The sequence below is a fragment of the Abrus precatorius genome, unplaced genomic scaffold (assembly GCF_003935025.1).
Source record: "Abrus precatorius isolate BTA unplaced genomic scaffold, Abrus_2018 Scaffold6, whole genome shotgun sequence".
NCBI lineage: Eukaryota > Viridiplantae > Streptophyta > Magnoliopsida > Fabales > Fabaceae > Abrus > Abrus precatorius.
The window spans coordinates 22,950,295-22,963,867 of NW_020874406.1; the positions used below are offsets into that span (position 1 = coordinate 22,950,295).

A 13,573-nucleotide genomic window follows, 5' to 3' on the forward strand; every position below is an offset into this window, starting at 1 on the left:
AGAATACTATTTGTATATATAGAATCCAAACTTGCATTGGAAATAATACAAATAAGCAAAGAAGCTAATAATACAAAACTACTTTTTAAAACATTGATAAATCAATTAAATAAAACATCAAACGATACAAATGATATATCTGAAGATTGCAAGACTTCATACTTGCCAAAGCTTACAAATGATATGTTTTTACGCATACGTAAATTTAAAAATTTTTACATTCAATCTAAATTTTCCATGACTTTCATTTAACTTACGTTAAAGTAATAAAATATAATTTATCCTTGCGTCAGAATATACAACGGCCCTTAAGCCGTACTGGATTTGTACGTTTCTTATGTCAATAAAGTGAACATGAGCTATTTTTGACCAGTCTTCTCCTGTTTCTTTCTCACATCGCTTCTCTAACTCGGGGCAACGGTAAATTGCCAATGTTTTCAGACCGCTAAGGCACTGAATGCTCATTGGAAGACACCTCAACTTGGGACAGTTAGAAATTCTTAATTCCCGAAGCAAGGCAAGGTTTCCAAAGCAGTCTGGCAAGGATTGTAGGTTTAGAAGATCCCAGAGTCTTAATGATTGCAAGGCAGTCATATGTGGTAATGCCTCATCCAAACATTCCATCTCTTCGCATTTCCCAATATTCAAATCCTCAAGACATGTTAGGTATTTAAAACCTGCCGACATATTGAACTTGGAACATTCCAAAATTTCTAATTTCTTTAGAGAGCTCAACCCTTCCATCAATGATTCATCACCCAATGACTTGAGCCTGCTGCTACCCCTTATATACAGTTCTTGGATAGCCTTAAGGTTAATGATTCTAGTTGCAAGTATCTCAAGTTTGGAGAGCTTATAAAACTCTATTTTCTTTAGAGAAGTAAGGTTTTGTAGCATCCCATCTGGCAAGCATGTTAACTCCTCATTATAATTGAAACTTAGGGATTGAAGACTACTGAGCTTATGAATTGAACTTAGCACTTCCCTGCATTTACCTTTTATGCGGAGATCATTGATAGATGGAAGGCTGGGCAAATCCAACAACTCAGGACAATCAGTAATTTGAAATGTGGAAAGGCGCGGAAACATGTTTTCCCCATCCTCCCTTGCTAACCTTATTAAGTTTGGCATTTCCTCCAGTAACAGAAATTCTAGAGCCATGAAAACTGCTTCACCGTCGTAGGACTCTTCGTATAGGTGTATTATATGAATCATGTTACATACACTTAGCCTCTTTAGAGAAGGTAGTTTCCCCAGCTGCGGAAGTTGTAAACAATTATTGCAATCCACCAACTCTAGACGATTTAAATGTGTGAGAGAAGGACTAGACATCCATGGTGGAAAACGTGAACCTTTATATCCTCCCACAACCAAAGTCTCAAGTTGTTCGGTACGAGGTTGAAGCACTTCAAGAATCTGTTCAGCTTTTTCTTGTAATTCAGACTCTTCATTTATGTTCCATGATAACAGCAATGAATTTAGGTGCTTAGTCGACATATTGGCTTCTTGAGCATCCCCAACTCTTTTGACCCTCTCCAAGTGCTTGATGAGAAGCTCTCCTTTAAGGTTTAGTCGACCCAGTTCTGTCAAAAGGAATCCTCTTTTGTCGCCAATAATATACCTGCTTAACGTCCTTAGGGAAGTCATCATCCCCATATGACGTGCCAAGCTTGACAGTCTGTGGCAAAACCTCAAAGATAGATGTTGTAGAGCTCTTAAGCGTGCCAAATTAATCGGCAACCTTTGAAGATGATTGCAATAGTCTAATTTCAAAATTTCCAGATTCAACAGTTCACATAGGGATTCTGGAAGAGTTCGAAAATTACCATGAGAAATATTCAAGTATCTTAGATATTTTAATTGACCAATTTTAGGCTGCAAACTGTCTAGTCTCTCCCTCTCAAGCACCCGCAAAGAATAACATTTTAATATGTCAACTGGAAGCTCTTTATATTCATAGAAGTACTGCGGCACTGTATAGGTTTTCAAAGACTTGAATTGGTGCAACTGAATTGAATTGGCCTGTTCATATGACTTTTGCCTGTAAATTAAGAGATGTCGGATTCTTTCAGCCTGGGTAGTTATACCGTTGTCGTCATTAACGCAACATACCTCTTCCGAAAGAGATTGAGCAAGATCATGAACAAGATCATGCATCTTGAAACTTGTAACTCTGCCAAATTCATCTTTCTGAATATCTTGGAAAAAAGATCTCCAGTATAATTCATTCCATACTTCATCACCCACATCTTCAGCATCCAAGATTTCATTAGAGGAAATGAATCCATTAGCCATCCAAAGTTCTATTAGATGTTGCTTGCTTATTATTTCATCTTTGGGAAATATAGCACAGAAGGCAAAACATTGTCTCAATTTTACAGGCAAGTTCAAGTAACTTAATCGCAAGGCAGGTATGACCAAATTCTCATCATCTAAATTCCACAGCTTACTCTCCTTAACATAGAGCCATTCCTTTTCCTCTCTTTTAAAACGCAAAAGACTTCCTAATGCAATTGCTGCAAGAGGCACTCCCCCACATTTACTTACTATCTCCTTCCCTATCGCAACAAGCTCTGCCCTTTCTGCTGCATTTGGTTCAAAAGCTCGTTGTTTAAACAGTTCCCAACAGTCATTGTCAGATAGTTTTGATAGTTCATCAGGAGACGTTGTTCCCATAATTGATGCAACCGTTGAAAGACGGGTAGTGACCAAAATTGAAGTACCCTTTGCTCCACAATTCAATACAGATTTCATCCTATGCCAGTTCTCTTGATCATCATCCCACACATCGTCCAAAACAAGCAAATATCTTTTCCTTTGAAGCAGATCTCGAAGTCTTCTCTGCAACGGCTCTAGATCCAAATCCTCACAGGCTCGCCCAGATGCTGCTTCTATGATAGCTTTTGTCATTCTCTTCAAGCTGAAATCTTCAGAAACACACACCCAAATTCTCAGCTCAAAGTGGTTGACCACCCTCTCATGATTGAAAATGAGTTGAGCAAGTGTCGTTTTTCCAAGTCCACCAAGACCCACAATTGGATAGACCGATAAATCCTCAAAATGAGAAGTATGGACAACCAAAAAGTCTACAATTTTATCCTTATCTTCTTCTCTTCCAAAGACTCGAGGTTGAGAAATAATTGAGGTTGTTTGGCGCCAAGCAATGACTTCAGCTTTCCTCTCTCGAACCGTCTCAGTCAAATGAAACTTCGTCCTTTCTTCAGCAATTTCATCTAATCTCTCTCTTATTCTCTTCATTTTCTTAGCAATCTTGTAACGGGAAACAACATGCTTGGGGTGAAAAGAGGATAAGCAAGAGGTTTGTACCGTGTCTAATAGTCCGCACGAGACTCCATGATACTCCAACTCCAATGCTTCAGTGGCACACTCGTCCAAGATGTCATCCAGCACATAAGCTGCATCTTTTAGCTTTCGCAGCCAATCTTTGATAGCTCTGTTCGAGTATTGTTTCTCCTCAGCATCTTCAAGTGTAGCCTTGACTGTAGAGAGCGAGCTGGTAAGCCTTTCCAAGTCTTGATGGAAACCCATAAAGAGTCCCAGTTTTTTCTGAATGAGAGAGCTGATATTCTCAAGCACAATTTCAAGGACAGCCTCAGCCATCTTCAAAGTTCTAGTAGTATCAAGCAACAGAGGTTTCACGGTTACAAATGCAGTGTTAGTAGAATCGAGTAACGAGACTATTAGCAAGGAAAGCAGACGTTTTGAAATTTGCAAACTTTTCAAGTCAAAAAGTTGCCTAGTCATTATTGGGTACAGCTGCATGCAGGGACCCATACACGCTTTAAGAGCTGATATTATCTGAATGTTTATGAATCCTACAAATAATAAAAACATACATAGACTTTGAAATGGGAAGTCAACAATTAAGGTTTGCCAAAGTAAATTGATATTTCAATAGTTTAATACTAATAATCAGTTCCTTAATTTAAATCACATCATATATTCCAACTGTCCCATTAAGACAATCTTATAATTTTTAATTCAATATCAACCCATGTATTGCACAGATTGTAAGGGACATATTTTTTAAACATATATAAAGGTATATTTATATACTAATGTTTCATTAAAATGTTAAATAATAATACCATGTTTGGCATATAAAAATAAAAAAAAGAAATATACAAACTTGTATAGGAGTCACACAAATTAGGCTCTTAACAAAACTGCCAACAAGAAAAAAAAAGAAAAAGTAAGAGAGAGCTATTGTTATATTATTCCTTACTTATCCTATTTATTCTCGATAATTATTTTTGTGCTATTCCTTATTTAGCTTCTTTATTCTCAAAGTCTACAACACTTTGTCGTGGTGGTACCCCACAGTTCTCAATTTTGACACTTTTATTTTTGTTGTCAAGTCTTTCAATGCTCTGCAATAAAAAAAAATTTCACTGAACCATAATCAAGTTGGGCGAACAAAAAGTGGAACACTAAAATTAAAGCATGTTTATTTCTCTTTTTAAAAAGAATTAAAAAAAAAACTAAAAATAATTTGTATTTAATTTTCTTATTTTATTAACAATTCCCATTCAAATTCATTTATAACATTAAGAAAACATATTATTTGATTAAATATAAATAATAAAGAAATAAAATAAAAGAAATATAATGCCATGAAATTTATGCTTGTTTTAAGGATATACTTGTTTATTTAAGAAAAAAGTCATCTTTTTGTTGATCACTTTTTATCGAATAATAAAACAGGTACTGAGAGAATTTTTTTTTTTCTTTTCTGGTTCTCATTCACCGTTTTATCCATATTTTTTCATTTTATTTTCTCTCGTTCACATATCTTTCTCAAATCAAACAGAACGCAAACTAAATTTGTTTAATTTTAAAAATAAAAATGCAATTGACTATAGAAATATTGAAAACCTAAATTTATACATAATTTAAATTGAAAAATGAGTTACAATTAATAAAAACTTAAACAAGTGGCTAATACACACAGCCTTGGCACTTGGCAGTAAAAAAATTAAAAAAACCCTCGGCGGCAGTTAAAAATCACTCCGATCCATTCTTAAGATATTGTTTGTTTTTGGATTTATGTTTGATAAATCACAGATTTATATTTATTTTATTTTTTGGTAGAAATTTTTATTTATTTTAATATTATCAATTATAATATTGACCTAATATAATTTATTATCCCCTTTTCATGATGTAAGGGTCCATTTGTGACATGGTGTGACCAACTAGAAATGTTGGCTCACGAAGCCATTGGTTGCTTTGTGACACACTGTGGTTGGAATTTGACCCTTGAAAGCCTTAGCCTTGGTGTTCCTGTGGTGTGTTTGCCACAACGGAATGACCAATTACCTGATGCCAAGTTTTTGGAGGAAGTTTGGGAGGTGGGTGTGAGGCCGAAGGAGGATGAGAAAGGAGTTGTGAGGAAGCAAGAGTTTGTCAAGGGTTTGAAGGTTGTGATGGAGGGTGAAAGAAGCCATCAGATTAGAAGGAATGCCACTAAATGGAAGAAGTTGGCAAGGGAGGCAGTTGATGAAGGAGGTAGTTCTGATGATATTATCACTGACTTTGTGAATCGTTTGATGAATGCAGATCAGAATGGAAAGTTGAGCAGCTCCTAGAGTGTCTCATCTTATGTTAGTTAATGCATGCACATCTTCAAGCCTCATTTGGCTTCATTTTTTAATCGTTTATGAAAGTTTATGTTAATGTTTGATTGTGACATCTTTTGTTAGTGTGTGTGTCAACCTTGGTCGTCAATAATACCTTTCTTTCTAATTTATACATTCACGTTTGTTTCAAATCCTTTATTTGAAAAATGTATCAGTTCATACATACTGAAATAAATATGTATCAGGCTTGGTAGTTCATAAAACCTGCAGCAACCCACTTCATGAAAATGAATAGCATTGTCATCACAAAGAAAAATGATCTTAAAATCGTTGTGCCCAAATCTTCATCAGCTATATATACGAAAAGAACCAATTATTAGCTCCAAGAGTGGTGAAGGGAAACAAAATTCCATTTTCTATTTACGGTCTTTCTATTTCTTAAATAAAATATTACAATAATTAATGCAGTAATAAATAACTAAATTATTAAATGGCAATTTAAAAAGCCATGAAAATTAAAAATAAAATTGAATCTGGTAGTAATTATTCTATACTATACCCAGTCTAACACAACTTCACAGAGGTTGCTTACGTGTCCTCCATCTAGCGCAACACGTGGAGCTTGTACCAAAAGGTGACACATATGGATTGCCCCCAAGCATACCTCACTCATCAGAAACCGCGGCAAAATGGCGCCAAAGGCAAAACCAACGAAGAAACCTGCGTCTGATCCTCATGGAATGTTCGCTGGAATGGTTGTGTTATTGATTCCCAAAGGGATTCAAGCTAGGAGAATCCAGGTACAACCTTCAACCTCAAACGCCAATCATTGTATGTAACTGCAGTTATTGTTTTTAAAATTTGTATACATTCCCGCTGTGTCAGATTTGGAAGGAGAGGTTGGTACAAATGGGGGCTGCAACAGAGGAGCGTCTATCCAAAAGGGTCACTCATGTTCTTGCCGTGGACTCAAATGCCCTTCTTCAGGAGTTGGACAGGGAGCGTTTGTCACGTTTTCAAGGGGTTAGGTTTTTTTTTTCGTTTTAATTTTATAATTTATGAGTGGTTGACTTTACTATTGTTTCAATGGGAATGAAAAGATAAGTAAACACTTTTGGCCCTCCCAATTTATACTTGGCCTCCATTTATCAGCAATATTGATTGGTACTTGAATATTGCTGCGTTTTTTAGAACCTTGTATACATTTAGAGGACTAATAAGATGTATATTTATTAATGTGGTCAATGTGATGTGATGTAATGTCGTGTATATCTTTCAATGATCGAAGGAGATATCTACTTATGGAATTTGAAGGGTTTTAATCATGTTCTGAGCTGCTGCTTTTAAGAATTGTTATGTTGTGCTTTGACTTTTGTAGACTGAAATTGAAATTGGTACTTGATTATTTTGTTTGATTCGGGTTTCTGCTTTTGTGTTCAGAATGTGCTTTTACACGACTTTTATTTGTTTGTTTATTTATTTTTTGAATTAACGATGCTTTGTGCAGAGAATTCTCCTTTATCAATGGCTGGAGAACTGTTTGAAATCAGGGGAGAAACTATCTGAGGATATGTATGTAATTAACTTGGATCTTCAAGGTGAACATATACCGGAGAAGTGTTTGGACTCTGAACCAACTGATCCAAATCGAAGCACCTCTAGCGATCCTCAGCAATTACATAATAAAAAGGTCAAATTATCTTCTGAGGATATGAAAATTGGAAATCTTGAAAGTGATGATGATAGAAGAGAAAATGCACTACTTTCATCAACAAGCACGACAAGCAGTCATGGTGAAGTTGACAGTTTAAGTTATGGAAACTCAAAATCTCAACACCTTGGTGCTGAAAATGAGGCAGTAAGTACTAAGATCTGTATGCCAGCTATTGAGGATTATTTGGGTAAAATGTTTTCCTTCCAGAACTAGATCTTCCTCTAACACCACTGAAAAGAATAAGCTTCTGACAGAAACAAAATTAATGTGCCATATAATTTTGTATAGATAGATTGGAGAATAATTATGCAAATGGCTATGGAGCATGTACAATTATGAATTATAGTTTATGTATTGTTTAAGCATATACTGAGTTTTATGCCTTCTTTTTGAAAGTTGAAACTCATTTAACACGGAGTGCACATTGCAGTCATCATTGACATATTCTCCACCTGATCTAAACAAGAACATAACAGAGATATTTGGGAAACTTGTGAACATATATAGGGGTAAGGCGCTTATAACTCCTAGTCTCACACTTTGTAGTGTTTATTGTGGAGCTCTTGTTTATTGTGCTAGTGCTGTTTGAAAGCATTGGGTGATGATCGGAGGTCCTTTAGCTATTACAAGGCTATCGCAGTGATTGAGAAGTTGCCATTTAAAATTGAAAGTGCTGACGAGATAAAAAACCTGCCGTCTATTGGTAAATCAATGAAAGATCATGTAAGTGTATGTGGCCAGACATTCTGTCTTGAGCTTCTATCCTGCACCACGCGTCATGTTGTTTTTATCTATTGGTACTTTTAATGACTATATATATATCTTTAGTTTCTGATTATTAGTTGCGAATAGCTTTATTGTTCTTCTGCCCTATTAGATTTTTCTCTTCTAAAATTTCAACTGTCTTTAGTGGAATGATATCATTTAACTGTCTTCTATGATATCCTTCTAGCCTAGTTATTGTTTATTACTGTAGGAATAAAGGTGTTTGTGTTGCCTAGTGTATACTGGGGATCCATCTAAGAAAGCAATTGAGTTTCAGTGTGTTAATACCTGTGAACAATGATTCTTTCAGAAAGTTTGTTATTGGAAAATCAATCGATGATTGTTATTACAACAGAGATGTTTGGTTCTAATATTTAAGTATGTTGCTTATTTACATTTTTTTTGGCTTTTGAAATTTGATTTCATTCAATCTAAAGGCAATGAGTCTCCATTAATGGCACAGCAATATGAATTTGGACCTCAAAAAGACATTTTCCCTTTCTTATGTATTGATTTAGCATTTTCTTTTACTTTCTGGTCAGATAATAAAACAAGCAATTATTTTTACTACTTGCAGATTCAGGAGATAATAACTACTGGGAAGTTATCCAAATTGGAACACTTTGAAACTGATGACAAGGTATTATAAGCATTAACTCTGGTCACTTTGAGATCCATGAAAATATTTGTGAAAAGTTTATTTCTTAGCTTTAATAATTCATATTTTTTTTAATCCATGATCCTTGTGTGATCACATATTTGAATATTTGCATTATCTTGAATTATATGCGCATGCGCAAAAGCACATGTGTAATACGATGTTTGATAACTATCATAACTTACTGTCCTAGTATTGGAGCTTATAACTATATTTTGGTGTAATTTTTGAGTGTGATGCTCGAACTCAATTCTTTTTCAGCTAATCTGTATTCTATTATTTGCATCAATAGTGAATGGTCGGTCTACTATATGTAAAAAATTATTTATGAACTTTGTAATAGTTATATTTTAGTGCTTGGTTTTTGAAGGTGTGATGGGAAATGCAAAGTATTCCTTAAGCTATTAACACCCAGTATATTTATTACATTTTGTTACAATTTTTCAGCCTTCTCTTTTTCTCCTGCTTATATGACTATAGGTGCGAACAATATCCTTATTTGGAGAAGTATGGGGTATAGGTCCTTCCACAGCACTGAAATTGTATGAGAAAGGACATCGTACATTAGATGATCTGAGGAATGATGATTCACTTACAAATGCACAGAAGTTTGGGTTGAAATACTTTGATGATATCAAGCAAAGGATTCCACGTCATGAGGTCTGTGATACTGTTCTTAAAGTGACACTATCCCTCAACCCCACTGCCTAAGAAAAAAGGTCATTTCCTTTTACCCAAAAACATTGATGCCCTTTATGATTTGATAGGTTCAAGAGATGGAACACATTTTACAGAAGGTTGGGGAGGATGTTTTACCTGGGGTGAGATTGATATGAGCTTTTTATCCTGTCATGAATGTTTGAAAGGAATCTGTCAGATGAAATCTCTCTCTTTATGTCTGTCTGTGTACTGCTCAGGGTGAAGGGAAGCATCCATTATTTATCCAAGTGTTATGCTGTGTGCTTTGAAACAAAATGGGCTGCTTTCTCAGATTATCAATGGTTATGTGGTGTTCAGTGCTGCTTTAGTCTCTCATCTCTCATTTTAGGATGTGGGGATGGCTTTGATTTCTAGTTGTTGATCTTGGTGCTCAAAGTTACCAAGGACATGGATATGTGGAAATGTTGGATGATACAAGCTTTATTTAGAAAGCTACAACTTCTGTCATCTATGTTGTTATAATCATATTTTGCAAAACTGTTGCCATTCACATCATGTAACTTAGGGATGCCATGTTTCTCAAACCCTTTTCCTCGTGTGTTTCAATTCATGATCTACCTTAGAGATGGTCGTTGATTCTTAATATTACAAGCATACTCAGCATATATATATATATATATATATATATAATATTTTATTTTTAATTTTCTTTTTTTGTTGCTTCCTCAGTTTGAATTGCAGCATGACATTGAAAACCTGATACAGGTTTTGATTATTTGTGGGGGATCATATAGACGTGGCAAAGCTACCTGTGGGGACATTGATATCATTATAACTCACCCTGATGGAAAAAGGTACTGCTTGATTTCTTATGACCTTTATTCAACAGTGGAGTACAGACAATTTGCATATAAATGAAGGTGTTTCCATATTCTAACTGAAAGTAAGTTTTTCAAATAACAATTTTATGCCTTTTTTATGCTATTAAAATCAAATTTCCTTTTGTACATGGTTTCTATTTAAGTTTTAAATTGTAATAGTATGTAAAATAGTAATTTCTATTGGTCTCTTGTATCAAACTTTTTCCTTGACAAAACAAAATTAAAATGTTCATTTAGAGCCATGATTTAACTTTGAATACAGTTTTTGCTTTCATCAATTGAACGGTTATGTGTGTTCTGAACTGTTAAAATAAGTTACTTAAGTCATAGTTTTTAGATTCCTTGATTTATGTAAAGATTAAATGGCTAAGACAGTAACTTCACTCTCGCTGTTAGGAGAATGTGATTGACTTACATTCTGCATTTATCTTTCATCTTTTGCTTGTGGAAACTTCTCTTTTCATTTTTAGAGGCTCAAAAGTTTGTTTCATGGCTTGGCTTGCAGTCACAAAGGATTTTTGCCAATGTTTGTAAAGCATTTAAAGGATATGAATTTCCTTAGGGAGGATCTAATTTTCAGTACTCACAGTGAAGAGGTAATTTTACCATTTTTCTCTTGTCTTCAAACGGTATTTTTTGTTTTGCTGATTGAGCTTTCCTGCAAAACATAAATAATATTTTTTTTCCTGGAGAGCATTATTTCATGTATTTGTTAATATTATCACGAATCAGAGTTTGAATGTGTACTTGTGTTTGAAGATGCAAAGCATATAATAGTTTGTTCAGTTTTAAATAGCAGTTTAAGCTCACCACATTGGTGGATTTGTTTGCAGACACTTACTGTTATATAATTCATATGGTTGAAATTTTAGTTTATAATTGTTTGAATGGTTGAATAAGTTGTCTATGACATGATACCTTGAAGTGGTGTGTTAGAAACTGGATCAAAACACCTTGAACTGGGATAAATTCATTGTATTATTAATTAATTGTGGCACCAATAGATGGCAGTACCAGAACAGCAGAATAATAGAAAAATGAAGGGTAACACAGGTTGATTGAGAGACCCTGGACTCTCCCTTACTGACTTTTACCTTTTCTTCCTTCCCAATTTTCTTCTTCCTAACTCCTTTCCTATAGCTATCCAGGTCAACTTGCAGCCATAAATTTCTATTCCTTACCTATCACTCAATTATTTCCTTGTATAAATGGTCAATCCCCCTTGATTTCTGTACATGCAATATGTTATTTTAATCATTCAATCCCCCCGTCATTTCCTAATGACCTTATTGATTCGTTGTCTTCACATAGAGCATGTATTTTTAAATGACCAGCTTTTTAGTGAATATGGGGAAGGTAGGACATTATGTTTTCTGACTTTTGTTATTAAGATTATTTGGAACTTGGATTGGAATTTACAGCAATATTTTAACATATTAAAAATTGCAAATCTTATAATCATGAACTTTGTGATTTTTTCTTTTATTTTTATTTTATACCATGAGTGAGTAACATAAACCTAACGATCATCCTATTCAATAAGGAGCTGAGCTCATATCTACCTGCCAGATGTTTGTTCTATATATATATATAGTTTTTTTTTTTTTTGGTGTTAATTTTTCTATGTCAGGACAGGGAACTGATTCTGGTGTTGACACTTACTTCGGTTTTTGTTCCTATCCTGGACGGGAGTTGCGGCATCGTATTGATTTAAAGGTGACAAATCTCATAGAATATTTTATGAAGGCTTATGGGAGTTTGAAAATTTGTTTTCCCCCCTTCCCCCCTTCTCCATTTAGTTTTGCATATAATTTTAAATGGTTGTATTACCATGTGTTTTATGTATAATACTACTGGGATTATTCATTATTCATCATTTAGCAGTTAGCGCTTAATCATGGGATACTGTGTTAAAAATGTGAATTCCATCGAGGTGCTGGTTGTATTTTGTTGCTTAGCTAACTTCTAACATCCACAGCTTATTAGTTGTAGACTTCTCTGAAGAGCACACGATTGATTTTAATGTTTTGGCAGGTCTACCCAAGAGACATTTATGCTTTTGGACTTGTAGCTTGGACTGGAAATGATGTATTGAATAGGAGGTATGCATGCTTCTCTATTCACTGAACTTTCCATTTCTAAAGTTTTGGCAAATTGACTTTCATCAAAGAAGTTCAATTAGTATCTCTGGGAATTTTCTTTTTATAGTGTATGAGATTAATTTACTTTCTGATGTACCATTATTGAATGCTTGCAGAAGTTAAAATAAATATGGAATAATTTATTAATATTAATAAAAGAGAATGGAGATAGAAATGTGCAAAGCAAGATATCCCAAATGACACGCATGCTTCATTTAGGTATAATTTCTTTAAAAAATGCGGAATGGTACCCATTCTCTAAATTGGCTATCAAGAGTAAGAGATGGCATCTTTATTTATGTCGGGATTGTTATGGTGAAAACAGGAATATCTTTTCAAAACCATCCCAGTCTTGTATCGTATCTTTTTATCGTGTAAACAATGGGTTCTTCCATCCATAACCATATATTATCATTTGGTTGGGGGCATGGTCAATGTCTTAAATCATTTCTGGATCATCCATTTTTCAAAGGGACTAGTTATGGTGCCGTCTCATTTTTCTTTATATGGTGCTTGAGTGCAGGTTGAGACTGCAAGCAGAATCTAAAGGATTCCGGCTTGATGATACAGGATTGTTTCCAGTTACTCAAGGATCTGGTGGCAAGCGGGTGTGGCTTTTCTCTTTTGAAGTTCTATTGATAGTGTCCTCTTTGCTTGAATTCTCACGTATACTTATGCTGCAGGGTGCAAAAGGTAGTGCAAGTTTGAAATTCTATACTGAAAAGGAGATATTTGATTTCCTCGATTTTCCTTGGCATGAACCACATGAAAGAAATCTCTAAAACTGTGGAGACAGTTTATGTTAAGTGGTCTCCTCCTGCTTGATTTTTATGACTTCAGCATTTCACCTTGTAGAATAGGATGGATGTATCTGGCAAAAGGCGTTTCGTTTCTGGTCTTGAAAGGTTTTTGTGTAAATTTGTATATATGTAGGATGCAGGATACGAGTCAACATATCTCGGGTCGAGTTTAGTAATATATATTTAGTGTGTACAAAAATACCTCAATGGAGTTTGTTTAAAATATATAAGAAGTTCACACATTTTATTAGGTAACGCTTTATCTGTATGTTTTTGTGACAATAGTTGTGCCGGGCACACTACATAACGTAATTACCTTTTTCTGTCTTTGTTTATTTTCATTATTGGATTGGA

At 34.7% G+C, this 13,573-nt stretch overlaps 2 protein-coding genes across 5 annotated transcripts; one reads left to right on the forward strand and one right to left on the reverse strand.

The window, feature by feature from the left end:
• Positions 1-2: 2 nt before the first annotated feature.
• Positions 3-3,725, reverse strand: LOC113869287 (putative disease resistance protein RGA4). Its single transcript, XM_027505538.1, has one exon. It carries the CDS (start codon positions 3,619-3,621, stop codon positions 259-261), a length of 3,363 nt encoding a protein of 1,120 aa, XP_027361339.1. The 5' UTR covers positions 3,622-3,725; the 3' UTR covers positions 3-258.
• Positions 3,726-6,279: 2,554 nt separating this feature from the next.
• LOC113869382 (DNA polymerase lambda) lies at positions 6,280-13,405 on the forward strand. 4 transcript variants are annotated; one of them, XM_027505682.1, is made up of 14 exons: positions 6,280-6,400; positions 6,486-6,623; positions 7,108-7,458; positions 7,745-7,823; positions 7,907-8,037; positions 8,657-8,719; positions 9,218-9,397; positions 9,505-9,558; positions 10,163-10,251; positions 10,784-10,874; positions 11,914-11,994; positions 12,313-12,380; positions 12,943-13,027; positions 13,103-13,405. In XM_027505682.1, the coding sequence occupies exons 1-14, from the start codon at positions 6,290-6,292 to the stop codon at positions 13,199-13,201; spliced, it is 1,620 nt and encodes a 539-aa protein (XP_027361483.1). In that variant the 5' UTR covers positions 6,280-6,289; the 3' UTR covers positions 13,202-13,405. The 4 variants fall into 4 exon arrangements, 3 of the variants coding, with proteins under 3 accessions (XP_027361483.1, XP_027361484.1, XP_027361485.1); XM_027505683.1 differs by having other exon boundaries at positions 13,113-13,405; XM_027505684.1 differs by having other exon boundaries at positions 9,344-9,397.
• The last annotated feature ends 168 nt before the right edge of the window (positions 13,406-13,573 follow it).

Coding starts and splice junctions, on each gene's coding strand:
- LOC113869382 (XM_027505682.1), top strand. CDS start 6,290: ATGGCGCCAAAGGCAAAACCAACGAAGAAACCTGCGTCTGATCCTCAT. Junction 9,559..10,162: donor GGGAGGATGTTTTACCTGGG/GTGAGATTGATA, acceptor AACCTGATACAG/GTTTTGATTATTTGTGGGGG. Junction 13,028..13,102: donor AAGGATCTGGTGGCAAGCGG/GTGTGGCTTTTC, acceptor CTTATGCTGCAG/GGTGCAAAAGGTAGTGCAAG.
- LOC113869287 (XM_027505538.1), bottom strand. CDS start 3,621: ATGGCTGAGGCTGTCCTTGAAATTGTGCTTGAGAATATCAGCTCTCTC.